This window comes from Pseudorca crassidens, chromosome 3 (genome assembly GCF_039906515.1).
Source record: "Pseudorca crassidens isolate mPseCra1 chromosome 3, mPseCra1.hap1, whole genome shotgun sequence".
NCBI classification, from domain to species: domain Eukaryota; kingdom Metazoa; phylum Chordata; class Mammalia; order Artiodactyla; family Delphinidae; genus Pseudorca; species Pseudorca crassidens.
Window position 1 is genome coordinate 45,794,246 of NC_090298.1, and position 26,518 is coordinate 45,820,763.

Here is a 26,518-nt window from a genome sequence, read left to right on the forward strand (position 1 = left end):
TAGGATGGGGTTAGGGGAGACCTATGTTTATAACAGTGAATGTGAAAAAAGTGCTGAGCATTTGAGGAGACTTTATTGTGAAGACAGATGTGACAGGACATGAGAATCTCATTTCACTCTGCAACGACCAGATAAATATCTGGAATATTGTGACCAATTGTAGGAACCATGCATGGGACTTTGACATCTGCAGAGATGTCCCCTTTAACCTAGAAGCCGTGTGGGACTTTTCGGACATGTCCTGGGTGGAGAAAGGGGCTAAAGCAGTTGAGATTATCCAGGCAGGAGGAGAGAAAGCTTACGGAGCTGTGATTGGGAAAGGAATCAACTCTTTTGATTCATAGGCAGAATCTGGAGCACATGGACAGAAGCTACAGGGAAGTAGATTTTAACTCAAATCTAAGGAAGAAATTTATAACAATTGCAGTTGTTCAGCAATGAAATAGGCTGCTTCACAGCCTAGCAAACTTTCTGTCACTCGCTTTGAAGGGCTGGGCTAGAATACCAATGACAAGAGGGACACTTGGGGATGAGTAGGAAGGAGGGCTTCGCTGAAGAGTCTTTCCCACTCTATGATTCTTTTTTTAAAAATTAATTCAAGATTAATGCAATTTAAAGGGTTTCTTATGTATGTTTTATAAAATCCTGTTTGCTCTCTGGGAGGTTCCTTCATGCCCACTCCTGTTTTTATATTTTCCCATGAAAATTTTGGAGACATTCACATGACTTAGTATTTAGAACTGTTAGTAAATTTACATAGTGACTGTCTATATGTTCCTTTGACATTCATATGCTGTCAAATTGCTTCATCTTTTTTTTTAATTGAAGTATAATTGATTTACAATATTGTGTTAGTTTCAGGTGTACAGCACAGTGAATCAGTTATACATATACATATATCCACTCTTTTAGACTCTTTTCCCATATAGGTCATTACGTAGTATTGAGTAGAGTTCCCTGTGCTATACAGTAGGTCCTTATTAGTTATCTATTTTATATATAGTAGTGTGTATATGTCAGTCCCAATCTCCCAATTTACCCCCACCCCCAGTAACCATAAGATTGTTTTCTACATCTGTAATTCTATTTCTGTTTTGTAAATAAAAATTGCTTCATTTCTATTCTCAGCAAGATTCAGGCAGTCTACTTCTCCATTCTCTAAGCCAGGATTTATTTCATTATTCTAAAGTTTATGAAACACATATGTTCTGAATACACATCTTTGGGGCTCTCTGTGAATACTTTTGGGGATATAAATCAGGAAATAATTTAAAGAAACCACACACCATCTTCAAGAAGAGCAGGTTAGCAAACTCTTCTAATTCATCCCTTGGAGGATCTAGATCCACAAATCCACCAGCCTCATGCCCCATCATCCTCGGTGCTCCTACCACCTTCTTTGCTGCTAATACAGCTGGTATAATCTGTCCTTAAAATTGAACATCTTCTATTTCTCATGCTGGAGAAAACTCCAGTATGGTTTTCTCTATCTAAATCTCTACAATTACCTTTAAAAAGTACATACAATGGTGATGTCTATATTTCCTCAGGCTTTGGAGTTGGTCTAATTTTGGACTAGGACTTGTGATTGATAGTGGCTTTCTTTATCACATGTTCTTTCAAGGAAGCCTAGAAATCCACAGGACTCAGAATCCCACCTCAGGGTAATGGTAGGCTGTCAGGCTGAGAAAATGAGCAGCTCTAGGAAACTTGTAGAGTCTATTTTCTAACTGTGGCTTAGCTGAACATGCTTAATCCAGAATGTAGTATCTGGGCTGCTTCATATAAAAGATAGTAAAAGATCTTCCTAACAAAGGTCATTTGCAGGCCTGGTTGAACTTAGCACCTCCATAAGGGGGGGATCTTAATTGGTGAAAGGCTTATGTCTGTAGGAATAGGAATGTCAAATGAAATAGTTACCTGGCTTTCTGGGGTGTCAGAAGTCATCAGAGCAAGACATCATTGTTCAAACTGAAAGTCAAGAATTATAATCCTATTTTTGTTCTTGGTGGGCTGCTTGTGTTGGGGGAAGTTTACCTTAGCACGCAGACTCCAGGGCCAGAAAGGAAAATGATGATATCTGCCTGTTTTACTGGCCCAGTTTTTCCCACTGGCAGACAATCATTACAAGGTATATTTACTGAAGACAGCAGTGTGGTTACATGGACTTAAAAAGAGAAATGCTTCAACTTATATTTAATAAGAAATGAAGTCAGAATGTTTATTGCCCTTAAATTTCATAATATATACAGATTTTCTTTTTGCCTTTACTCTTGCTCATATTATTGTGTTCTCCTACTGGCAATGAGTATTTGTAGAAAGGGAATACGTTATCACCCCATCTCCCCTTTTCTTTTTCCCTCAGTTGTCTTACACACACACACACACACACACACACACCTGATTTCAGCAACCAATGTGGTCTTAGATGAGACTAGGCACTATATACTGTTTCTAGCATTCCGCTATCTTCTGGGGCTTTTCTCTTTGCCATACCTCCAAGAGAAATATGTAATTATTAATCAGATTTTATAAGAAATGAAAAAAGACTGTCTAGCCTAGCACTGAGTAATAGAACTTTCTGCAGTTATGACAGTGTCCTGAACCTGCACTGTCCAGTGTCATAGCCACAAGCCCCATGTGGCTCTTGTGCTCTTGAAGTATGGCTAGTGTGAGTGAGGAACTGAATTTTTAATTTTACTTAGTTTAAATATAAACAGGCATATGTGATTAGTGGCTACTGTATTGGGCAGCACAGCAATTGGCAAAGAATTCATAGCATCCAAAAAGGTGACCCGGTAAGTGCACTAATCACTGGGATTCACCGTCCTAAATGCTTCTTTTCTATATGGAGCCAAATGGTTCTTAGAGTAATGCTGCAGCACTTTTGATAGATGTGAAAAAGATCATCAAAAAAGATGAGGAAAAATCCATCTAGAGCATTTATAGAGAATAGATTATTCTCTATTCTTTGCTAGGCACTTTATATATCTGCTGTACAGATATATCATCTATTATTTTCTATTCTATCATCTATTATTATTTTCACAAGTGTTTCAAGTTGGGTAATAATTTTTTCCATTTCACGCAAGAGAGGAAACTGAGCTACACCAATTTAAAATAAAAAAGCAAAAGTTCCACAACCAGTAGGTGGTGGAGCCGAGGTTTGAACCCAGGTAGGGACCTTCATTAATGAATCTCACAATGAATATTTCCCACTTCAACTTTAGAGCACGTGTACATGTTTCCCTAGTTCTCACTGGGAACCGGGGCTGGGGGGCAGGGAGTAGGAGGCATTAAGAACATGAGCCCTGGCGCCACACCGCCTGATTTGAAACCCGCCTCTACTACTTACAAAGTATGTGAAATTGAGCAAATGACTTAGTATCTCTGAGCTTAATTGTCTCCTTTTAATATGTAAATAATAAAGGTACCCACCTATAGGGTGTGGTGAGGGTTAAGTAAGTTAACAGTTCCTGGCACGTTGTTTGAACCGTATGTATTTGTCATTATCATTATTTGAAAGAGATTGGTCATATATGTTAGGATGTTGATTTAAAGTGATATAAATAGATGAAATAGAGATAGGCTTTGGGAGTTCTTCCCTAGAAAATAAGAGAGACTCTAATAATTAAGATGACTCAGGAAGAAACACCCTGCTGTTCAGCCACCTTGGTGTCGCCATCACTGGAATTACAAACTTTCAGAATCCACATGCCTGGCCAGCTCCTCATATCTTTGCTTTTCATGTTACATCTCCTTTTGTGTCTTTGATTCGTTCTGAATGCTGAGCAGTGACACACACCAACACAGCTGGAAAGAGCCGTAAGATTTGCTTTTCTGTCTTCCAGCAGGGAATTATTGCCATGGATACCAGCATCAGAGGAAGGCTGGGGAACTCTCTCAACTTGTCTCCTGAGTGGTCTGACATCTGTTTCTGGCAAGACCAATAATGAGTGTGCTGCTAGCTTCATAGCAAATGGGAGACTGATCCACACCTCTTTTGTTTTGTTTTGTTTTGTTTTACCACAGATGGCCTCTGCCCAAGATGCCAGGTACGGCCAGAAAGACTCCTCTGATCAGAACTTTGACTACATGTTCAAATTGCTCATCATTGGCAATAGCAGTGTGGGGAAAACATCTTTTCTGTTCCGTTACGCGGATGACTCCTTTACATCTGCATTCGTCAGCACAGTTGGGATTGATTTCAAAGTCAAAACTGTATTCAAAAATGAAAAGAGAATCAAGCTTCAGATTTGGGTAAGTGACTTTGAACTGATGGCATCCTTCAGTCTAGGGCATTGAACATATAAGTGTGTGAGGGAAACCTTTCTGCCTTGTTCTGTCCCCATGGGGTCTGTAAGCCTCCATTTCCAGGTTCTTTGCCACAGAACATTCTGTTTCAAAGGCAATAGAGTGTTGCTTCTTTAAGGTAGGGAGACTGAATTAAGCCTTATTGTCATTGATGCTTCTTAAGAGTCTTCAGAAGAAAGAAAATATAAATGTCTGTTTATTGTGGTAAAGAACACTCAACAGAAAGTCTGGCTCTGTCTTTTATGGTCTGTGTGACCCGGAGCAAGTCTCTGAATCCTTCTCTGCCACTTTTCTAATACACAAAATAGGCAAAGTAAATTTAGCCTTTTTAGGTTGCAGGAAGCAGCCTGCCCTGGTCGTTTTAAAGAAGGTAAACAACCAGATATAGAGAAAGCTTAGGTTTAGTCCCTTCATAAAGCCCCAGCTAAAATTTGAAAAGGGTCTATTTAATCTCCACAAACCTTGTGTTTTCAGCTCTAAGTGTTATGTTTACCTACCCAGACAAAACAAAACAAATAGGATATTTATTTTAAGTAGGGTTTTTCCCTAAGCAGAAGGTTCTCCAATAAGCTTTGAGACTGTGTGGCTAGCTTTGTGCCTCTCCTCACCCGCTGCAGAAGATCAGAGATTCCTTAACTAAATAGTTGGGATAAATTTAGGAGAATAGCAAGTGAGAAACATAAAAAGTGTGTGTGGGTACACGTTCAAGGTAATATAAGAGCTGAAGTAACAAAAAAATTGGTTATACCAAAATAGAGTTATGTAGTAAGCATTTTATGTACATCATGCAATGTATGGGTACAATGGTAGAATGTTTTTACAGTTAGTTTTGGTCTCCTTTCCCTGTTCATTTATACCTCTGCCACTCAAATTGATTTGAGCTTTAAAAAGGCATCTCCCAAGAGATGAGGTTTCTGCCTTCTTCTGAGACAATTCTGATGTCTACTACCATTTGGTACTGGTGCCATGGTTCATCTGTAGGACCGACGATAAGCCTGCCTCCTCAGATATGGAAAGCTGAAAGAAGGACAAATCTCAGAGTAAAACGTTTAAACTTTTTTTTTTTTAATAAAAGAGCCCTTAAGATAGCATTATAAATATTCCAGATGTCCTTTCATATCTTAAAGCTCTTAGGAGTAAAATTTAAAGATGCAGGTGTATACACAGGTAGGTATCCTCTTAGGCAGCTTACAAGAGATTGTTACTATTTTACTTATTCTAATTCTGGAGTCTTCCAAGTCTAATTAGAACTCAGAAAACAACTTGGGGGCTTCCCTGGTGGCGCAGTGGTTGAGAGTCCGCCTGCCGATGCAGGGCACATGGGTTCGTGCCCCGGTCCGGGAAGATCCCACATGCCTGTGAGCCATGGCCGCTGAGCCTGCACGTCTGGAGCCTGTGCTTGGCAACGGGAGAGGCCACAACAGTGAGAGGCCCGCGTACTGGAAAAAAAAAAAAAAAAGAAAAGAACTTGGAAAAATAGGCCCAGCCCCCATCGCTGCTCTACTGGTCCCCAAAGACATTTTTGTTGGGAAGGGGGTCGCTCTTTAGATACTTTAGAAACACACAGCCCTGTTGATACAGACAGGAAGAGCTGTGTTTATTGCTTCACATTCTCTTCCTTTTGAGCTTTAAGCAACCAATTGTCATGTGAAGATAACTTTCGTATCCAGGCTTAAGAAAGGTCCCTTAACTCTCAGGGGCTTTGTTGAATTGAAAATTAAATTAATTTGGTAACTACACATCGCCTACCTCTGCGACTATGTTCTTTCTGTTAATATCAAAGAAGTGTCATTCCTCTGTCTGACGGCTCCTGCCATATATCTTAGGGATGTTTAAAGGTGGTTGTTGTGATTGTTTAGGTAAAACATCAACATGGTGTATAAATTCAATCCTATAATCTCTAGCAATTTCTCAATTTAGGTTTTTGACAGAAATGCTTTGTAGAGGTATAAAATCATCTGTCCTTAATGTAAAACAGAAAAAGTTCAAATAATATACTTTTTTTGAGAATTATATTGTCATACTTACAAAAATATTTTTTTCCAAACCCTCAGTGCTAGTACCAGGCCACAGCTCATTCCTGTACTTTTCTTGGACACTGAAGTTCTGTTACTTCTGTCCAGGTCTTGCTTCTGCTTGAAAATTGCTCTTCTCTGAGCCAAGCAAATGCCAAATCAGGTCTCTGGGCTGCTTCTCCTCTAATACCTCCTCATGCTTCTCAATTTCCATAACTTCACTCAAAAGCCTGGGACATATAAATCTGTCTCTAATCATCCATAATCCAGCATTTTCCCAAAACCTCCAACTCTCTTCACAGCTCCGTCCAGCCTGGGACCTCCTTCCAGGGTTTTCATTCTCCCGTTCTGTGGATACCCACACTCCCTTCAGGGGTCAGCCACTCAGGAACCCTTCACCCAGACCTTCCTCAGTCACAACGGTAGTCTGATGGCCACTGTTTTCTTTGCAATCAAAAAATCTTATTTCTTCCTCTTAGGGCTATTGGGAGCTCTTAATGTACCTGTGATTCTAGGGGTATGAAAATGGATTTTACACTACCATATACCAACTGGTCTACTGTATTGTGAACCATTCAATTCAGTACTCTGCAAAGATTTTGTTCTCATTGAACTTGTAGTATAGTTGGAGAAAGAAATGAATACTCACGGAGTAACTATATATGTATGTCTATAAGCAAATATCAAATTGTATAAATATTATATGTAGCTAACATTTATTGAACATAGAACTATGCTAAGCATCATCTATACCTTATTTCTAATTTCCACAACAACCCAACTTTGTATTTATTATTATTCCTATTTTATCCGAGAAACCTGAAAGTCGGACAAATTAAATAGCTCGTCCAGGGTCATATGTGGCAAGAGGCTGGTTCCAGGCTAGGTCTATCAGATTCTAATGCTTTGGCTTGTTCCCCTTCACCATGCTGCCCTAATTAAGAAGTCTTCTTGAATATGGTGGTGGTTTTGTGAAGATGGTGATCTTAGGCAATGTATCCTGGGATGCTGAAGAAGATATTTTTAAAAGAGTCTGACCATCCCAATGAACTGAGTCATGCGGGGGGAGACAGGATAAGGAGCAACAGGGTGGTTACCTAAGTCTAGACATTCCCACAGTAATTCTAGGGGTTCTTGCTTTATGCCATAATGTAAGTATACTAGAAAATATTTAGTTGTGTACAACTTTTATTTTATGACTTAAACAAATTATTTATTTGGGACTGTATCTGGCACTGATGGTTTGCCGTCTCGTATTTAAATAACTGAACGTGAACTGTTTTTTCCAGCTTATAGTATCTTTATGCACTTGTATTAATGTGTAACGAATTCATTAAGGTATCCACAGCTATCTTAGCCTATACTATGATCTGTTTCTACGTGCAACACTTCTGACACCACATGCCGGGGTTTTCCAGACCAAGCAATTCTTCATTGCTATGCAGACACCAACTGGGTGTCCTGTAATTTAATACAATGTTGACACTAACTACCCAGAGTTAGCACAGATCCCACAGGTAAAGGGCTCAGTTCCATAAGCTTATCCCTCCCCTCCCCACCCCACTTCAGATATCAATCACAAATCTGGGTGCCCTGTGCTTTTGACCTCCAGGCTATAAACTCACAGGTCCCACAGTCCCACCCCTCAGGGTTGATAAGTTGCTGGAAGAGCTCACAGAATTCAGGAAGAGTTTACTTACTATTACCGGTTTATTATAAGGGATACAACTCAGGAACAACCAGATAGAAGGGAATCATAGGGCAAATTGTTGTGGGGATGGGTGGGAGCAGCTTCCATGCAGTCTCCCCAGCACTGTGATATATTCACCAACCCCAAAGCTCTCCAAACCTCACCCTTTCGGATGTTTATGGAGCTCCCATTACATAGGCATGATTGATGAAATCCTTGGCCATTGGTGATTAACTCAGTCTTCGGACCCTCTCCCCTCCCAGAGGGCGGGGGTAGGGCTGAAAGTTCCAACCTTTTGATCACATGGTTTGTTCTTCTAACAATCATCCCCTATTCTTTTTTTTTTTTTTTTTTTTATATTGGAGTATAGTTGATTTACGATGTTGTAATCAGCCCCCATTTTGAAGCTATCTAGGGGCTAACCAAGAGTCACCTCATTAGCATGAACTCTGGTATGGCTGAAAGGGGCTTATTATGAATAACAAAAGATGATCCTTTTTCCCCCATCTCTTAGGAAATTCCAAGGGTTATAGAAGCTCTTTGTCAGGAACCAGGAGGAAGACCAAATATGTATTCCTTGGTCTATCACACTATTATATATCTCAAAGGAAGAGAAGCAAAATTGTTTCATAGTAATGAAAACTGTCATGAATTAGTCCAATGCGTTTTTACCTTAACCAAGACAGGCTACAGATATTAACATGACTCTGATGACTCTATTTTAAACTGCCCGTAAATAGAACTGTTTCCAGGTTAAGAAATGAAGATATATAGTGGGCTAAGTGATTTGACCTTACCTTACAGTTAGTGCCAGAGTAGAGTCTAAAATCCAGGTCTCCTGCTAGCTAAGCCAGTCCAGTTGCTAGTACACCAAGTTCACTCTCAAGGTAAGTGCTGTGTTATGACAATTGGGATAAATCTCATACCTGGTTGCCAGTGTTGCCATCAGGCATAGGAACATCAAACTTGAAGCCAGATTTCAAGTAGTATTTCTAAAAGGTCAGGAAGAAAGAACCTGGGTGGGAAGACTGCCCAGTTTTTCTACTTGATGGGTTGCTTTTTGCATGTGCTGTGGGGGAAGTTTCTGAGACCACAAACTGGATTTTTAACAGTCCACATTTAAAGAAAGCTTTTAACGGCTACTACAAACATTGACATTTCTTTCTGGCTGTGTTACGCCTCCTCTCTGTGGAAGTTCACTACTGCCTTGGAATAAACTTGTCTAGAGAAATAACATCGTTCATTTGTACTTAGTTACAAACCTTATTTTCCTTTAGTATATTTATGAATCCCTCTGTCCTTCACTACATTAACATTTCTTATTGCACTTTTATTTTATTATCATTTTTATGATTCTCAAGTCAAAAATTCTCAAAAATTTTGAGGTGTCAAGTATTAGAGGTGGTTCTTTCATTTTCTGTGTCAAATGCTGTTAAGAATATATTGGAGAAAAATCTAGCATGGGTTTTTCACTTTACTTAGGAGGAAAATATTTCACAACTGGAGTCTGTAATATTTTGCTTCTAATTTAAAAGTAGTTTAGCTTTGGGAAAGGCTATGTAGAGTGGATTTCCTCCCAATAAGAAGATTGAAAAATAATATAGCAACCATTACTAAGAATATCTTAGTACTGTATTTATTTTCAGTGTCTAGATTACTACTATATGAACTATGACGCCTATAGCAATCTGTAAAGTAAAGAGTGCTGGTAATTCTTGAAACTAGGCTGCGTAGAGAGCCAGGTTTGACAGTGTGGTTCCCCTGAATAAAAGGCAATTTCCTTTGTGTAAAGAAAGCACATGGACAGAGTGAAGTAAGTCAGAAAGAGAAAAACAAATACCGTATGCTAACACATATATATGGAATCTAAAAAAAAAAAAAAGGTCATGAAGAACCTAGGGGCAAGACGGGAATAAAGACGCAGACCTACTAGAGAATGGACTTGAGGATACGGGGAGGGGGAAGGGTAAGCTGGGCCAAAGTGAGAGAGTGGCATGGACATATATACACTACCAAATGTAAAATAGATAGCTAGTGGGAAGCAGCCGCATAGCACAGGGAGATCAGCTCGGTGCTATGTGACCACCTAGAGGGGTGGGATAGGGAGGGTGGGAGGGAGGGAGACACAAGAGGGAAGAGATATGGATATATATGTATACGTATAGCTGATTCACTTTGTTATAAAGCACAAACTAACACACCATTGTAAAGCAATTATACTCCAATAAAGATGCTAAAAAAAGAAAGAAAGAAAGGTAGCACATGGGTCTCCTTTTTCAGTTGGATCTACATTGTTCAAGTCCAAAAATCAAGGTTGACTCTAACTAATGAAAGACTTAGCTTGAAAAATTTGTAGCTTAGTTAGAGAATATAGGTTTAAAGTGAGCAGAGGGCAAGTAGGCAGAGATCACTGTTTCCTTAGGAATTAGAACTAGCATTTTATCATTTTTGCATTCTCTTTTTCCCACCCTCACCCTTCACCACTCCTTGTCTTTTCTCTCCCTCCTTCCCCTTTACCCCTCTCCTTCCCACCTTCATTTCTGAGCCCTGGCCAGCCTGAGTTAATAAGAAACATCTTCAGTGTATTCAGAGGTCAGGGCTTCCGCATACAGATGCACATGTTGTGCACTGGACGAAGACACCAACCAGGGGTCAAGTGAGGCTGTTCTCCACCCAGAGCGGCACATGCTAAGCTGTGCTCAGTTCCAGGAAGGGGTGCTTTTTCTTTTTCACAAAGGTGTCATCTGCTGTCAAGCATGTGCTTCTGGTCCACGTGCAACCAAAGGGAATTCTGATTCCCATACAGCAACCATATACATAGGCGGTAGCTATATCAAAATCTTATGCAGGAGATGGATGAGTAAACAGAGAATACAAGCCCTGCTTCCCCAGCCCAGTCCTGGAGGAAGACGGTATTTTAAAATATAGGTTTTATTGTTATTTAGGTGCGGCGAGGCCCACAGGTCAGGAGACAACTGCCATTGAAATAGTAATTCGTTATGCTCACAGATTTTAAGAGAAAGACACATGGGCTCGGGGAGGGGGGCACTTGGAGTGAGGGGAATCCCTTGCGTGTGTCAGGAGGCAGAAGGAGGGGCGGGAGGAATGTGACAAGAGCCTCTATTGTGGTTTCTGTATAAAGAATGGGCCAGGCAGGGTAAACAGGCTTAGGACTGGCTAGTTTGAATACCTGCAGCAGACCCTGGGGCATAAAGACTTCCCTAAGTTGTCAGGTGCCTGGGGTAATTAGGGCAGGTGGATAGTGGCTCATAGTGTGAGAGCCCAAGATGGAGCAAGCCCTATGAGCTCTGTATTGGTGGTTTGCATTTGACAAGTGAGCTTCAGTGAGTTGTTTAGTGTCTTTAAGAATTGAGTAGGGCTTCCCTGGTGGCGCAGTGGTTGGGAGTCCGCCTGCCGATGCAGAGGACATGGGTTCGTGCCCCGGTCCGGGAGGATCCCACATGCTGCGGAGCGGCTGCGCCAGTGGGCCATGGCCGCTGAGCCTGGCGTCCGGAGCCTATTGCTCCGCAACGGGAGAGTATGCAAAAAAAAGAAAAAAGAAAAAAGAATTGAGTAACTCAGGGTAGGGCAGTCCCTCCAGGATCCATAAGGCCCCAGCTGTCAAAGCATCTGAATACAGAAAGTAAAAGACATGCTTAATACAAAAGGCAGGTTCTTGGAGTCCCAGGGGTGGCTTCTGTCATTGATTCCACTCTGACAGATGCTTATGTTTTCAACCATTCTCACTGCAGACTCAGTGCATTTCTGGGTCTCAGTATTTAGAGACCTCAGACATACAACTGATAATAGCATCACTTAATGAACCCAGTGTTGACCCATAAATAAGCATTTTATGTTTATATGCATTTTTAGAATTTATTTTTTGCCAAACCCCATGAAGGAAGGTGGTATTATTAGCCCCATTTTATAAATGAGGAAACAGAGAATCAGAAAAATAAAGGGATTTGCCCAAGGTCCTAGCTAGGATATGTCAGAAGCAGGATTCGAACCAGGGGATTGAAATCAAAGCCCATGTACTTGACCACACTTGTAAATGAGGTAAAAGGAGGCCAAGTGGTCTGTCAGAGATCTTCAGGGGATCCAATCTGTAAACCTACATATCTTTTTTATTAATAATTTTTATTTTATATTGGAGTATAGTTGATTTACAATGTTGTGTTAGTTTCAGGTGTACAGCAAAGTGGTTCAGTTATACATATACATATATCTATTCTTTTTTAGATTCTTTTCCCATTTAGGTTATTACAGAATATTGAGTAGAGTTCCTTGTGCTCTACAATAGGTCCTTGTTGATTATTTTATCTATAGTAGTGTGTGTATGTTAATCCAAAACTCCTAATTGATTCCTCCCCTTCCCCACACCTTACCCCTTAGGTAACCTTAAGTTTGTTTTCTAAGTCTGTGAGCCTGTTTCCATTTTGTAAATAAGTTCATTTGTATCATGTTTTTTAGATTCCGCATATAAGTGATATCATAGGATATTGGTCTTTCTCTGTCTGACTTTCTTCACTTAGTATGATAAGCTCCAGGTCCATCCATGTTTCTGCAAGTGGCATTATTTCATTCCTTTTAATGGCTGAGTAATATTCCATTGTGTATATGTATCACATCTTCTTTATCCATTCATCCATCGATGGACATTTAGGTTGATTCCATGCCTTGGCTATGGTAACTAGTGCTGCAGTGAACATTGGGATGCATGTCTCTTTTTAAATTATGGTTTTCTTCGGATATATTCTGAGAAGTGGGATTGCTGAGTCATATGGTAGCTCTATTTTTAATTTTTTAAGGAACTTCCATACTGTTCTCCATAGTGGTTGTACCAATTTACATTCCCAGCAGCAGTGCAGGAGGGTTCCCTTTTCTCCACACCCTCTTCAGCATTTGTTGCTTATAGACTTTTTGATGATGGCCATTCTGACTGGTGTGAGGTGATACCTCATTGTAGTGTTGATTTGCATTTTTCTAATACTTAGCGATGTTGAGCATCTTTTCATGTGCCTCTTGGCCAACTGTATGTCTTCTTTGGAGAATATCTATTTAGAATTTCTGCCCATTTTTTGATTGGGTTGTTGTTTTTTTGATATTGAGCCATATGAGCTGTTTGTAAATTTTGGAGATTAATTCCTTGCTATTCACTTCATTTGCAAATATTTTCTCCCATTCTGGGGCTTCTCTTTTTGTTTTGTTTATGCTTTCCTTTGCTATGTAAAAGCTTTTGAGTTTAATAAGGTCAGATTTGTTTATTTTTGTTTCCATTACTTAGGAGACAAATTTGAAAAGATTTTGCTTTGATTTATGTCAAAGAGTGTTCATCCTATGTTTTCCTCTAAGAGTTTTATAGTATCCGGTCTTACATTTAGGTCTTTAATCCATTTTGAGTTTATTTTTGTGTATGGCATTAAAGAATGCTCTAATTTCATTTTTTTACATGTAGCTGTCCAGTTTTCCCAGAACCATTTATTGAAGAGACTGTCTTTTCTCCATTGTATAGTCTTGCCTCCTTTGTTGTAGATCAATTAACCATAGGTGTGCATTTATTTCTGGGCTTTCTATCCTGTTCCATTGATCTATATTTCTGTTTTTGTGCCAGTGTTACACTGTTTTGATTACTGTAGCTTTATAGGATAGTCTGAAGGCAGGGAGCCTGATTCTTCCAGCTCTGTTTTTCTTTCTGAAGATTGCTTTGGTTATTCAGGGTCTTTTGTGTCTCCATACACATTTTAAGATTTTTGATCTAGTTCTGTAAAAAATGCCATTGGTAATTTGGGATTGCATTGAATCTGTAGGTTGCCTTGGGTGGCATAGTCATTTTGACAATAATGATTCTTCCAATCCAAGAGCATGGTATATCTTTCCATCTGTTTGTGTCATTTTTGATTCCTTTCATTAGCGTTTTACAGTTTTTGGAGTGTAGGTCTTTTGCCTCCTTAGGTAGGTTTATTCCTAGGTATTTTATTGTTTTTGATGTGATGGTAAATGAGATTGTTCCCTTAGTTTCTCTTTCTGATCTTTCATTGTTAGTATATAGAAATGCAATAGATTTGTGTGTATTACTTTTTTATCCTGCAACTTTACCAAATTCATTTTTGAGCTCTAGTAGTTTTCTGGTAACATCTTTAGGATTTTTTATGTATAGTGTCATGTAATCTGCAAACAGTGACAATTTTACTTCTTCTTTTCCAGTTTGGATTCCTTTTGTTTCTTTTTATTCTCTGATAGCTGTGGCTAGGACTTCCAAAACTATGTTGAATAAAAATGGCAAGAGTGGACATCCTTGTGTTGTTCCTGATCTTAGTGGAAATACTTTCAGTTTTTCACCATTGAGAATGATGTTAGCTGTGGGTTTGTCATATATGGCCTTTATTATGTTGAGGTAAGCTCCCTCTATGCTACTTTCTGGAGAGTTTTTATTGTAATTGGGTGTTGAATATTGTAAAAGCTTTTTCTGCATCTATTGAGATGGCCATATGATTTTTACTCTTCAATTTGTTGATGCAGTGTATCTCACTGATTGATGTGCAGATATTGAAGAATCCTTGCATCCCGGTGGTGAATCCTACTTGATCATGGTATATGATCCTTTTAATATATTGTTGGATGCAGTTTGCTAGTATTTTGTTGAGGATTTTGGCACCTATGTTCATCAATGATATTGGTTTGTAATTTTCTTTTTTTGTGGTATGTTTGTCTGGTGTTGGTATCAGGGTGATGCTGGCCTCATAGAATGAGTGTGGGAGTGTTCCTTCCTCTGCAGTTTTTTGGAAGAGTTTCAGAAGGATAGGTGTTAGTTCTTCTCTAAATGTTTGATTGAATTCGCCTGTGAAACCATCAGGTCCTGGACTTTTGTTTGTTGGGAGTTTTTTAGTCACAGTTTCAATTTCAGTACTTGTGATTGGTCTATATTTTCTATTTCTTGCTGGTTCAGTCTTGGGAGATTGTACCTTTCTAAGAATTTGTTCATTTCTTCTAGGTTGTACAGTTTATTGGCATATAATTGCTTGTAGTAGTCTCTTATGATCCTTTGTATTTCTATGGTGTCCATTGTAACTTCTCCTTTGTCATTTCTAATTTTGTTGATTTGAGCCCTCTCTTTTTTTTTCTTGATGAGTCTGGCTAGAGGTTTATCAATTTTGTTTATCTTTTCAAAGGACCAGCTTTTAGTTTCATTGATCTTTTCTATTGTTTTCCTCATCTCTCTTTCATTTCTACCCTGATCTGTATGATTTCTTTCCTTCTACGAACTTTGGGTTTTATTTGCTCTTCTCTCTTTAGTTGCTTTAGGTATAGGGTTAGGTTGTTTATTTGAGATTTTTCTTGTTTCCTGAGGTATGATTGTACTGCTAAAAACTTCCCTCTTAGAACTTCTTTTGTTGCATCTGATAGGTTTTGAATCATCATGTTTTCATTTTCATTTATGTCTAGGTATTTTTTTTTTTACTTTCCTTTTTGATTTCTTCAGTGACCCATTGGCTGTTTAGTAGCCTATTGTTTAGCCTCCATGTTTGTGTTTTTTACAATTTTTTTTCTTATATTTGATTTCTAATCTCATAGCATTGCAGTTGGAAAAGATGCTTGGTATGATTTCAGGTTTCTTAAATTTGCTGAGCCTTGCTTTGTGGCCCAAGATGTGATCTATCCTGGAGAATGTTCTATGTCCACTTGAGAAGAATGTGTATTCTGCTGCTTTTGGATGGAATACTCTATAAATATCAATTAAGGCCACCTGATCTAATGTGTCATGTTTCCTTATTGATTTTCTGTCTTGATGGTCTGTTCATTGATATAAGTGGAGTGTTAAAATCCCCCACTATTATTGTGTTACTGTTGATTTCTCCTTTTATGGCTGTTAGCATTTGCCTTATATATTGAGTTGCTTTTATTTTGGGCGCATATATATATATATATTTTTTGAATTTTTGAATTTTATTTTATTTATTTTTTTATACAGCAGGTTCTTATTAGTTATCCATTTTATACATATTAGTGTATATATATATATCAATCCAAAACTCCAAATTCATCACACCACCACCCCTTGGGTGCAAATATATTTACAATTGTTGTATCTTCTTTGATTCATTGATCATTATGTAGTGTCCTTCTTCATCTCTTGTAACAGCCTTTATTTTCAAGTCTATTTTGTCTGATATGAGTATCACTACTCCAGCTTTCTTTTGATTTCTATTTGTATGTGTCCCTAGATCTGAAGTGGGTCTCTTGTAGACAACATATATACAGATCATGTTTTTATATCCATTTAGCCAGTCTATGTCTTTTGATTGGAACATTTAATCTGGTTACATTTAAGGTAATTAATGATATGTTTGTTCTAATTGCCATTTTGTTAATTGTTTTGGATTTGTTTTTGTAGGTCATTTCTTCTTCCCTTCCTCTTTTGTTCTCTTCTCTTGTGATTAGATGACTAACTAATGACTAGTGTTGTGTTTGGATTCCTTTTTCTTTTGCTGTGTGTATCTATTGTAGATTTTCACTTTGTGGTAACCATGAGGATTTGATATAGCAGATTATATGTATACACAAGACTGTTTTAAGTTGCTGGTCTTTTAATTTCAAATACATTTCCAATATCCTGCATTTGTACTCTCCTCATGATTGCTGATTTTGATATCATATTTCTGTGTGGATGATTTCCTACCTTTACTGTATGTTTGCTTTTACTGGTCAGCTTTCCCATTTGTAAATTTATTGTTTCTTGTTGTGTCTTTTTCTTTTCTGCCTAGAGAATTCCTTTAGCATTTGTGGTAAAGGTGGTTTGGTGGTGCTGAGATCTCTTAGCTTTTGTTTATCTGTAAAACTTTTGATTTCTCCATTGAATCTGAATGAGAGCCTTGCTGGGTAGAGTATTCTTGGTTCTAGGTCCTTCCCTTTCATCACTTTAAATATATCCTGCCACTCCCTTCTGGCCTGAAGAGTTTCTGCTGAAAAATTAGCTGTTAACCTTCTGGGGATTCCCTTCTATGTTGTTTGTTGCTTTTCCCTTTTTGCTTTTGATATTTTCTCTTTGTCTTTAATTTTTGCCAATTTGATTAATATGTGTCTCAGTGTGTTGCTCGTTGGGTTTATCCTGTATGTGACTCTCTGCTCTTCCTAGACTTGAGTGAGTTTTTCCTTTCTCATGTTAGGGAAGCTTTGCACTATTATCTCTTCAAATATTTTCTCAGGCCTCTTCTCTCTCTTTTCTCCTTCTGTGACCCCTATAATATGAATGTTCACATGTTTAATGTTCCAGAGGTTTCTTAAACTGTCCTTATTTCTTTTCATTCTTTTTTCCTTATTCTCTTCTATGGCATTGATTTCTACCATTCTGTCTTCCAGCTCACTGATTCCTTCTTTTGCCTCATTTATTCTGTTATTGATTCCTTCTAGTCTACTTTTCATTTCAGTTATTGTATTGTTCATCTCTGTGTGTTTGTATTTTATATCATCTAGCTCTTTGTTAAACATTTCCTGTATCTTCTTGGTCTGTGCCTCCATTCTTTTTCCTAGATCTTGGATCAACTTAACTATCATTACTCTGAATTCTTTTTCAGGTACATTGCCTGTCTCCACTTCACTTAGTTGTTCTTCTGGGGTTTTATCTTGTTCCTTTGTCTGGAACATATTCCTCTGCCATCTCATTTTGTCTAACTTTCTGTGATTGCAGTTTCTGTTTTGCAGGCTACAGGTTGTAATTCCTCTTGCTTCTGTTGTGTGGTCCTTGGTGGGTGAGACTGGTCTAAGAAGTTTGTACAGGCTTCCTTGTGGGAGGGACTGGTGCCTGCCCACTGGTGGGTGGAGCTGGGTCTTGTCCCTCTGGTGGGCAAGGCCATATCAAGAGGTGTGTTTAGAGGTGGCTGGGGGCTCAGGAAGATTTTAGGCAACCTGCTGCTTATGGGTGGGGCTTTGTTCCTGCCCTGTTGGTTGTTTGGCCTGAGGCATCCCAGCACTGGAGCTATAGGCTGTTGGGTGGTGCCAGGTATTTGTGTCAAAATGGTAGCCTCAAATATGCCAATGAGTACTCCCTAGTACCTCTTTCACCAGTGTCCTTGTCCCCATAGTGAACCACAGCTGCCCCCTACCTCCCTAGAAGACCCTCCAAGACCTGTAGGTTGGTCTGGCCCAGGCTCCTATGAAGTCACTGCTCTTTTTCTGGGTCCTGGTGTGCATGATACCTTGTGTGCACACTCCAAGTGTGAAGTTTCTGTTTCCCCCAGTCCTGTGGGGTTCCTGCAATCAAGCCCCACTGGCCTTCAAAGCCAAATTCTCTGGGGACTTCTCTTCCTGATGCCACACCTCCAGGCTGAAGAGCCACATCTGGGGCTCAGAACTCTCACTCCTGTGGGAGAACCTCTGTAATATAATTATTTTCCAGTTTGTGGGTTGCCCACCTGGAGGGTATGGGATTTGATTTTATTGCGAATGCGCCCCTTCTTCCATCTTGTTGTGGCTTCTTCTTTGCCTTTGGATGGAGAATGTTGCTTTTGTTAAGTTCAAGTCTTTTTTGTTGATGGCTGTTCAGCTGTTAGTTGTGATTTTGGTGTTTTCGTGAGAGGAGGTGAGCTCAAGTCCTTCTACTTCTCCGTCTTGTCTCCAACTCCCTGTTATCCTACGTATCTTAATCCCAGCAAGTACCCTTTCCACACTAAGTAATTGCTTGACAACTTTCTATATTCCCTTTTTACCTGTTCCAAGAAATTATTTATAGGTACAGAAAGGAATCAGTTATTTTGCTTGAAATTTACTATCTGCCAGCATGAACAGGTTGTGCATTATCTATTTTGTGTTTAAAACACATAGATATGCACAATAGGAGGGACTGGAACATATTCCATTCACTTCTTGCACATTTCTGGAATGCCTGTTTCCACTGCTGGGGAGTGTGCATAGAAAGAAGAGTATTTGGAAAGAAGTGTCTGAGTAAATGGAATGAATACCTGCAGGAAAATAGTGCTGACTGTAATCTTTGCATTTGGTGCTCACTTAGCCTAGTCACTCTGCCCATTGATTTCAGGACGGTGTTCAACCCTCTAGTCTGTGGATAAGGAACCAACATTTTCTGCCCAGGAGAATCCTTAAGAGAACCACAGAAGCCAGTGACAGCTGCCAAGACCATTCCTGGTGCTGTCATTTATATGGTCTTTTCCTCCCATCACATTTCTTCTAACTTAGCATCTGCTTTTCCTGGGATATTGAGAAAGGCAAGATTTAGTTTCACTCCTGACAAGAAGTTGATACTGTGTGCAAAATGTCAAGATGCAAACATTCACTTAGTCAGACAGCTGGAAGCAGTGACTCCTGCATCCTGCTGTGTTTAAACCACCCTTCTGAGCATTGACAAAATACAAAGGATGGTACAGACCTTGTTCCTGGCCTAATAGAGCTTACCAGCCATGTGGGAAGACATGAAAACAAACATGCAAGAAAAGATCACCCCACGGATCAGTAAGTGTTTTGCCACCAAGGGGCAGAGTGGCTCAGTGACACAGGCGGGGACTCTGTGGCTCAAATACTGACCCTGATCTCACTAGCTATGTGACCTCAAGCCCAAACTTCCCTATGTCTCCATTTACTTATTTGTGAAACAAGAGAAGATAACACCTACCCCTTAGCTGCTAAGTATTTGCTGTAATAAATACTTATACCTAGTTCAATACTAGGTGCAAAATTAAGAATAAATGTTAGCTTTCTTCTTTTGTAAACAGAAAAGAAGGTTTTTGTACCAACCTTCAGACTTTTGTACCCAATCAAGTAATTTAATCAAACCAAATATTTGTTGGGTGCCTACTATGTACCAGGCACTGTACTAGGTGCTGGGATGCAATAGTGAAGGATGCACAGGGTTGGCCATTAGGAGCCAACCATCTGATGGGGCAGTAGATGAGAGAAGAGAGAATTCATCTTCTATAATAAATTCCCAGGAAGTAGGGGGCACAGAACACACAGAAAAGTTGCCTAACTCGGTCTTGAGGACTCTAGTAAGGCTTCCTGAGAGCATCTATATCTGAGCCAAGAACTGATGAGTGAAAAGGAATTATTCATTCATTCATTCACTTGATCAACATTTATTGAGTTTTTACTGTGTGCCAGACACAGTGAATGAATTTGAGGTTGAACGTAAATAACAGAAAAAATATAGATTGTGATAGTGCTATGGAGAAATCATCAGAAAAATTTGATAAATGCAAAACAGTATCAGAAGAGGGAAAGAATATTTTTGTTAGATGATCAAGGTGGGTTTGTATGAGATAACTGAGCTGAGACACAGAGGATAAGGAGCCAGCTATTTGAAAAACAGGGAGCTTTCTCTCTCCCTGTCTCTGAAAAAGTGAAAGTTTTTCAAAATGAGTCTTTGTTTTCTGATTTTTTTCCACCATAGCTTTATATAGAGCATTCATTGCCTACTGTTTGTTTTTCAAATCCTGACTTTCATCTTGTTTTGCCCTCCATTTGAGCAACTGTGGATTTAGATTATTAGGGCCTGAAGATTTTACAGTTTGGCAATCGTCTTTAAGGAACAAGATACAAAAACACCTTACTTTTGCAAAAGTAGCATAAAGCAGACGAACACATTTGTGGACCCCCTTGGAAGGAACCTAAAGTTTAACCTTCAGTCAGCATCATAGCAATTCACGTCTGCCTTTGTGGAAATTTCTCCTGCATGTCTGTAGAGAATGAAGGACATGTGGCTGATGTGAAGCAGTTACAACTAGTGCAAAAGAGGAACGCCCACTGGGAGCGTGCAGACAAAGGTGTGATGAGACAGTGGGATGGAGAAGAGGGAGTATTGGGGGTAGGAGATTGGATCCCTGGGGCAAATGTCTTCACTTCTCTAGGTATCAGTTATCTCATCTTGAAAAGGAAGGGGACGGACTCAACTAAAACAAAACCAAAATTGACATTCAATGATTGCTAATGTTCCAGGTACTGCTGTATGTGTTTATAGGTATTAAGTCATCTAATCCTCATAAAAAACCTGTGAGATAGATGTTGTTCTTATCTACAGTTCACAGATAGGGAAACTGAGGCACAGAGAGTGCAGATAATTTGCCGAAGGTCACATAGTTAACAAGTAGTTAGCAGAGCTGAGTATGGGCCACCTAGCCTTGGAGTCTTTTCTCTTAACATCTTTTTTCTAGAAGTGCCACTTTTGAATAATTCCTGGACCATCCGCTTTGCACATTTTATGTTTAGTACTACAACCTTGAAATGTTGGTATTAATATAGCTCTTTTAAAGATATGAGGAAACTAAGACTCAGAGAGGTTAAGTAATTTCCTCCTAGTCACAGAGCTCTTTCTACTTCTTTTAGAGTAACTTTGAACTTTATAACTCTCTGATTAAAAAATAAATAAATCAGCAAGTAGGCAAAAATCAACAGAGTAAATTTTTTCCAAAAATATATCATGACAATATATTCTATCCAGATTGGTGTCTTTCATGACTCTCCTGTCATCCTACTTCCTACAGGGACTTCTGGCTTAAGACTGCTGCTCTAAAACCTTCTAAAAATGGGAATGCCACCTTTGGTAGCAGAGAATGGGAGTTCTGCACATGTGAGGTTCCAGATAATTGAATGTTTAAATTGCCAAAATCTTAAACAAATTACATATTTTAATGAAAATCTTTCTAATCTGTGTTGTGCATTTACTTACACAAAACTAAGAACATGAAAGATAAGTGAACTTGTCTTGGACTTGACTCTCAGAATTATCAGTATGAGTCCCTTGGGGATTACCACTCTACTCAACAGTCACCAGATGATATCTTCCGTAGTCTTGGATCTACTTATATATTTCTATTTTTAATATCACCCTGTCCCCCTTCATGTTTCTAGTTGCTTTCTTCTCCCATTTCGATGTTTTACTTTTGTTGTATTGTTTTGTATATCAAATTCTTTGATCTTAGCTGAATTGAGAGCAAAGTGGCTCAGAGTATCTTTGTGTTAATATGCAGGAGCTTTCGGTGCTTTGTGACCACCTAGAGGGGTGGGATAAGGAGGGTGGGAGGGAGATGCAAAAGGGAGGAGATATGGGGATATATGTATATGTACAGCTGATTCACTTCGTTATAAAGGAGAAACTAACACACCATTGTACAGCAATTATACTCCAATAAAGATGTTAAAAAAAAGAAGGCATCGTGAAAAAAAGAATATGCACAAGCTTTGGCATAAGGGTGCTGGAAGGTCTAATTTGACTTCACAGAGGCTTCCTTTTGCTACTGTATTGTTATCTTCACAAATGTATCAACTAAAACGTTTAATCTGCCTGAACACATTGGTGTTAGTTTGACCTTAGGCCTATTCTAGACTTACTTGGATTTAAATTCCCCTAAGATGGCAATATCATATAGTGGTGTTGTGCTTAAAAATGGAATCCAAAGCAGGGCTGTCTGAGTTTAAATCTCGGTTCTAAGACTTATGGGTGTGTGACCTTGGGCAAATTAACTTCTCTGTGCCTTAGTTTTTCCACCTATAAACTGAGGCTAATAATAATAAGACTTTGCTTATTATTCTCTTTGTAAAGATTAAATAAAATGATATTTATGAAGTTCCTAGCATAGTGCCTGACACATAGTATGTCATTTTTCTTTCTCAGTCTCCTGCATTTTACCAATACTATTGACCTCATCTACCTAACTCCATCCTTTCTGGAACTGAACATACACTTTTGGGGCCATAAATTGCCAGTTCTAATGTAGGCAGATACTTATATGAAGACCTTTCTTTTGGTGTCCTGACATGGTAATGAAATATACCGGCATACTGACAAGATAAAACATCTTCTGGACCCCTGGGCTCCTCTCAACAGCCACTGGTAAGTGTTAATCTGCCCAAGTGCAGTCAGCTGTGTTGTTGAGGTATTTCTTGGTGTTTTGGAGCCATCTGTGCATTTAGATAGAGCCATGAACTGCACAGGAAAGGCAAACCCATAAGCCTGTGTATTAAATGCTCATAAAATTGATGTTCTGCCCTGTAACAAAACAATTATAAATCATTAGATCCATGGATGGAGAGCTGTTATTAAAATACTGGGATATAATTTCCTCAGGATATTGCCCAGTGATACCGGCAGCTTCTGATATAAGATATGGGCTGTATGTGTGTCACCATCACTCATTATTATTTCTCTATCGATTTGTTTAAAGTGATACTGAACTGACCAGTTCTGACGTTATATAAACACAGCTTAAATCTGAATACAAATGAAACATTTAATTACTTCATATTTGTTTCTCAAGTCAGATTTAAGGAGAAAGCACAGCATTTCCCAAGCTAGATAGTACTTATTTTCAGTACTATGAATTTTTTCCATCCTGCTTTTGCTCTCAGAACATTAATTTTGCTAGTTCTGGGCATGGCCACTGTGACAACTCAACCAGCAAGATCAAACTGTGAGTTTCAGTTGACAGAAATCACTTTACCCAGCCCTTTGATGGATACAGAGAAGTGAAAGGCAAGGTTTCCACCTTCAAGAAGTTTACAGTCTTTGAAAACAACTTAATCAATCCTAGAATGTCTATAAAGCATCATATGCAAAACTCTGGAGTATAAACTAAAAGCACAAGAGAGACAAAATTTAAAAGAATTGAAGTGGGTGAAAGTATCAACAGGGTTTGGGGGAGAAATGCACCGGGTGATTTAGGAGAGTTTAATGATTTTACAAAGGTATGTGCAGGGTTTAGGGAAGCAAGAAGGGATGGTGCAGACCTCAGAGCCATTCCCATGCCTTGGACTGAAGGGAATGGGGACCAGGAGAGAGCTGTAGCTGTAGCTGTAGGAGGGGGCCTGTGTTCTTCCAGAAGACCAAGGCTTCTGCCAGTCAGTGGCCCTGCAGGGAAGGAGCCAAGGGAAGAAATGTCCCGATGTTTCATTCCTCCTGACTCCTGACCTTTTACCTGTGTCTCTCACTGGCTGAGCCCACCATCAAGGGAGCTCTGTTTTAGCAATTCTCAGAAGTTAGCTCCCTGGAGCACGGAGCAGGATGGAACTGGGTTAAAGAGGGCATCTGGAAAGGTGAAGGCATATATCCCGTACAATGAAGAAGGTAGTGTTTTACATTTTCTATATAAAACCTTTCAATTTTCAAATAAGAAGGCAGACATCCCAAATCTACATTTTAGAGAACTTGAATCATAGCTATTATATGGCATGCTCTTCATATATTCATACCCCTGATAATTTGAATAATATGGTACATTTCACAACTTTCGTTTTGTTTTGGCTGATCACATGGTCCTCCCTAACTTTTTCAATGCGCATTCACTGGATAATTCTATCAAACGCTCAAGATATTGCTAATGAGTTAGCACTTTGAACACATATATAACCATTAAGGTCTGCTTCATAAGGAAATTAATTTTCACTCAAATCTGGGTGAACGTCTGCATAGAAAATAAAAATAGCAGTGAACCCAGGTCTTTTATCTAATCCTCTTGGAAGAGATGTGGGGAAAATATGGCAGTTCTCTGTCAGTTGCCCATTTGTATTTATTTATTATGTTGACCTGAATGCAGAGGTAAACTGAGGCAAACTCAACATTGTTCAACAGGTGAGTTTATTCAGGAATAGCAGAGGAATTACACTTTGGGACATTTAAACTCTAGCAAGACACAGGCTCCTTTGAGGGTTTGGGGTGGGTTTCTTTATGGGCAGGCAAGAGGGGAGGGTTCAGTTAGAGTCTGTTAAAATAGAAAACAAACAAAGACCAGCTTTGAAAATTCCCCTACCAGTCAAAATCAGTCCAGTCATAAAATCAAAGTTCAATTCAGTTTATTTTGTGAGACCAACCCTACCTGGGTCATTTCTTGTTCATGCCTCTGGAAACTATAAGCAAAACTTTCCAGGGCTGATATTAGGCAGCCCCTGACCATTTCTTTATCATTTAAGAAAATTCCAGTATTATCATTTTTCTGTGAATCAGGCATTTATCAGAAATCAGCCTCTCAGTCCTTAAGCTTTATTTTCCTGAGGACACATGCATTTTATACCCCTTAGTTTCATTTTAGATTGAAAATGTTCACAATTATTAGTGTCATTTAGATCTCGGAAGCTCAAATGTCTGGGAATCAGTGACATGGGCGTTTGTGTGGTATAACCCTGCTAGGCTGGACAACGGGGAGGGAACAGCTGGATAGCCAGGGAGTCACCCTGGTTTAGTCAAACAGACCCCAGGATGGCTCTCTCCTAAATGACCAGACGTTTATGAGTGAGCACTCTGTGCTGTATAAAGTGCTAGACTCCGGAGGTGAGAGAGCCAAGGACTTTTAAGCTTCCTGTCTTTCAGCGACTTACAGGATAATGGCACAGAAATAAGTGTGGAAATAAATGAAGAACAACCAAAGGAGAAAAGCAAAGGCTCTTTATGCTGAACTCGATAGAGCTAGGGAGTCAGTCACCATTGTATTTTGGCAGAGACTGAAAGGCAGGAAGAGGAAAGGGAAAGTTTTCTAGGAGAGAAGAGGGAAGGCTTCAGGTGATGTCCTGAGTGATTGGAGGCTGTTGGCAGGGAAAGTTGTAGGTGAGGTCACGAGAAGGGGGGGACTTCTTTCTGATTGGTTAGGGCTGTCTGATTAGTTGGCTTTCTCTGATTGGCCCTAAGTTGGAAGTGGGGACAAAAAGAGAAGAAGCTGTCGGTTGTTAATGAAGTCCTGAGCCTTTGGGGCCAATAGTTTATAGAAATTATGATTTAGCTTCCTGGATTGTCACTAGAGATAACAATTTGGCTTCCTGCAAGTCTGACTTACAGCAGGCTGGCATTCTGAGTTGTTTATCAGAGATGAGGGGGCGGGTTTCCTGCCAGGTTGCTACAGGTTTTGGGTCAAAGTTTTATTTTTATATATGGTCTGCCCGTTGTCCATTTGTATATTCAGACTCACAAGCAAGCCAAACACAAGGCCAGCTTTCATGAGGGCAGCAAGAGAGATAACACAAGGAGAAATAATGAGTTTTGATTTGATTCTGGGCAAATTATGTAACCCTGTTATGTCTTAGTTTCATTTTCTATAAAATAAGGATAAGAATATTTGCCTTAATAACATAGTATGTGGAATATGGTTTGTATGGTGTTCTCATATTTTTGGGGCCCATTTGTACCTTTAAAAATTATTGAGGACCCCAAAGATCTTGTGTATATGTGGGTTATATCTATTAATATTTACGTACTAAAAATTAAAACTGAAAAAAGTTTACTAATTTATTTAAAATAACAATAATAAACACATTGCATGTAAACATAAATTACATACTTTTAATGAAAAGAACTACATCTTGAAAAACAAAAACGTAGTGAGAAATGTGATATTGTTTTGTATTTTTGCAAATCTCCTTAATGTCTGCCTTCATAGAGGACAGCTGGATTCTCATATCTGCTTCCTCATTCAATCCGTTGCTCTATCACATGTCATGTAACCTATAACCTCTGGAAACCTCCACTGAACGCTTGTGAGAGAATGAGAATGAAAAAGATAGATAATAG

General features: G+C 39.2%; 1 protein-coding gene across 3 annotated transcripts in view; it reads left to right on the plus strand.

The window, feature by feature from the left end:
- The window catches only part of RAB3C (RAB3C, member RAS oncogene family), a 398,656-nt gene that overhangs the window by 113,394 nt on the left and 258,744 nt on the right, over nt 1–26,518 (plus strand). For all 3 annotated transcript variants that reach the window (XM_067730725.1, XM_067730724.1, XM_067730722.1), the window contains exon 2: nt 4,033–4,260. In XM_067730725.1, coding sequence (XP_067586826.1) covers nt 4,033–4,260 — 228 coding nt within the window. The remainder of the gene's footprint in view (nt 1–4,032; nt 4,261–26,518) is intronic.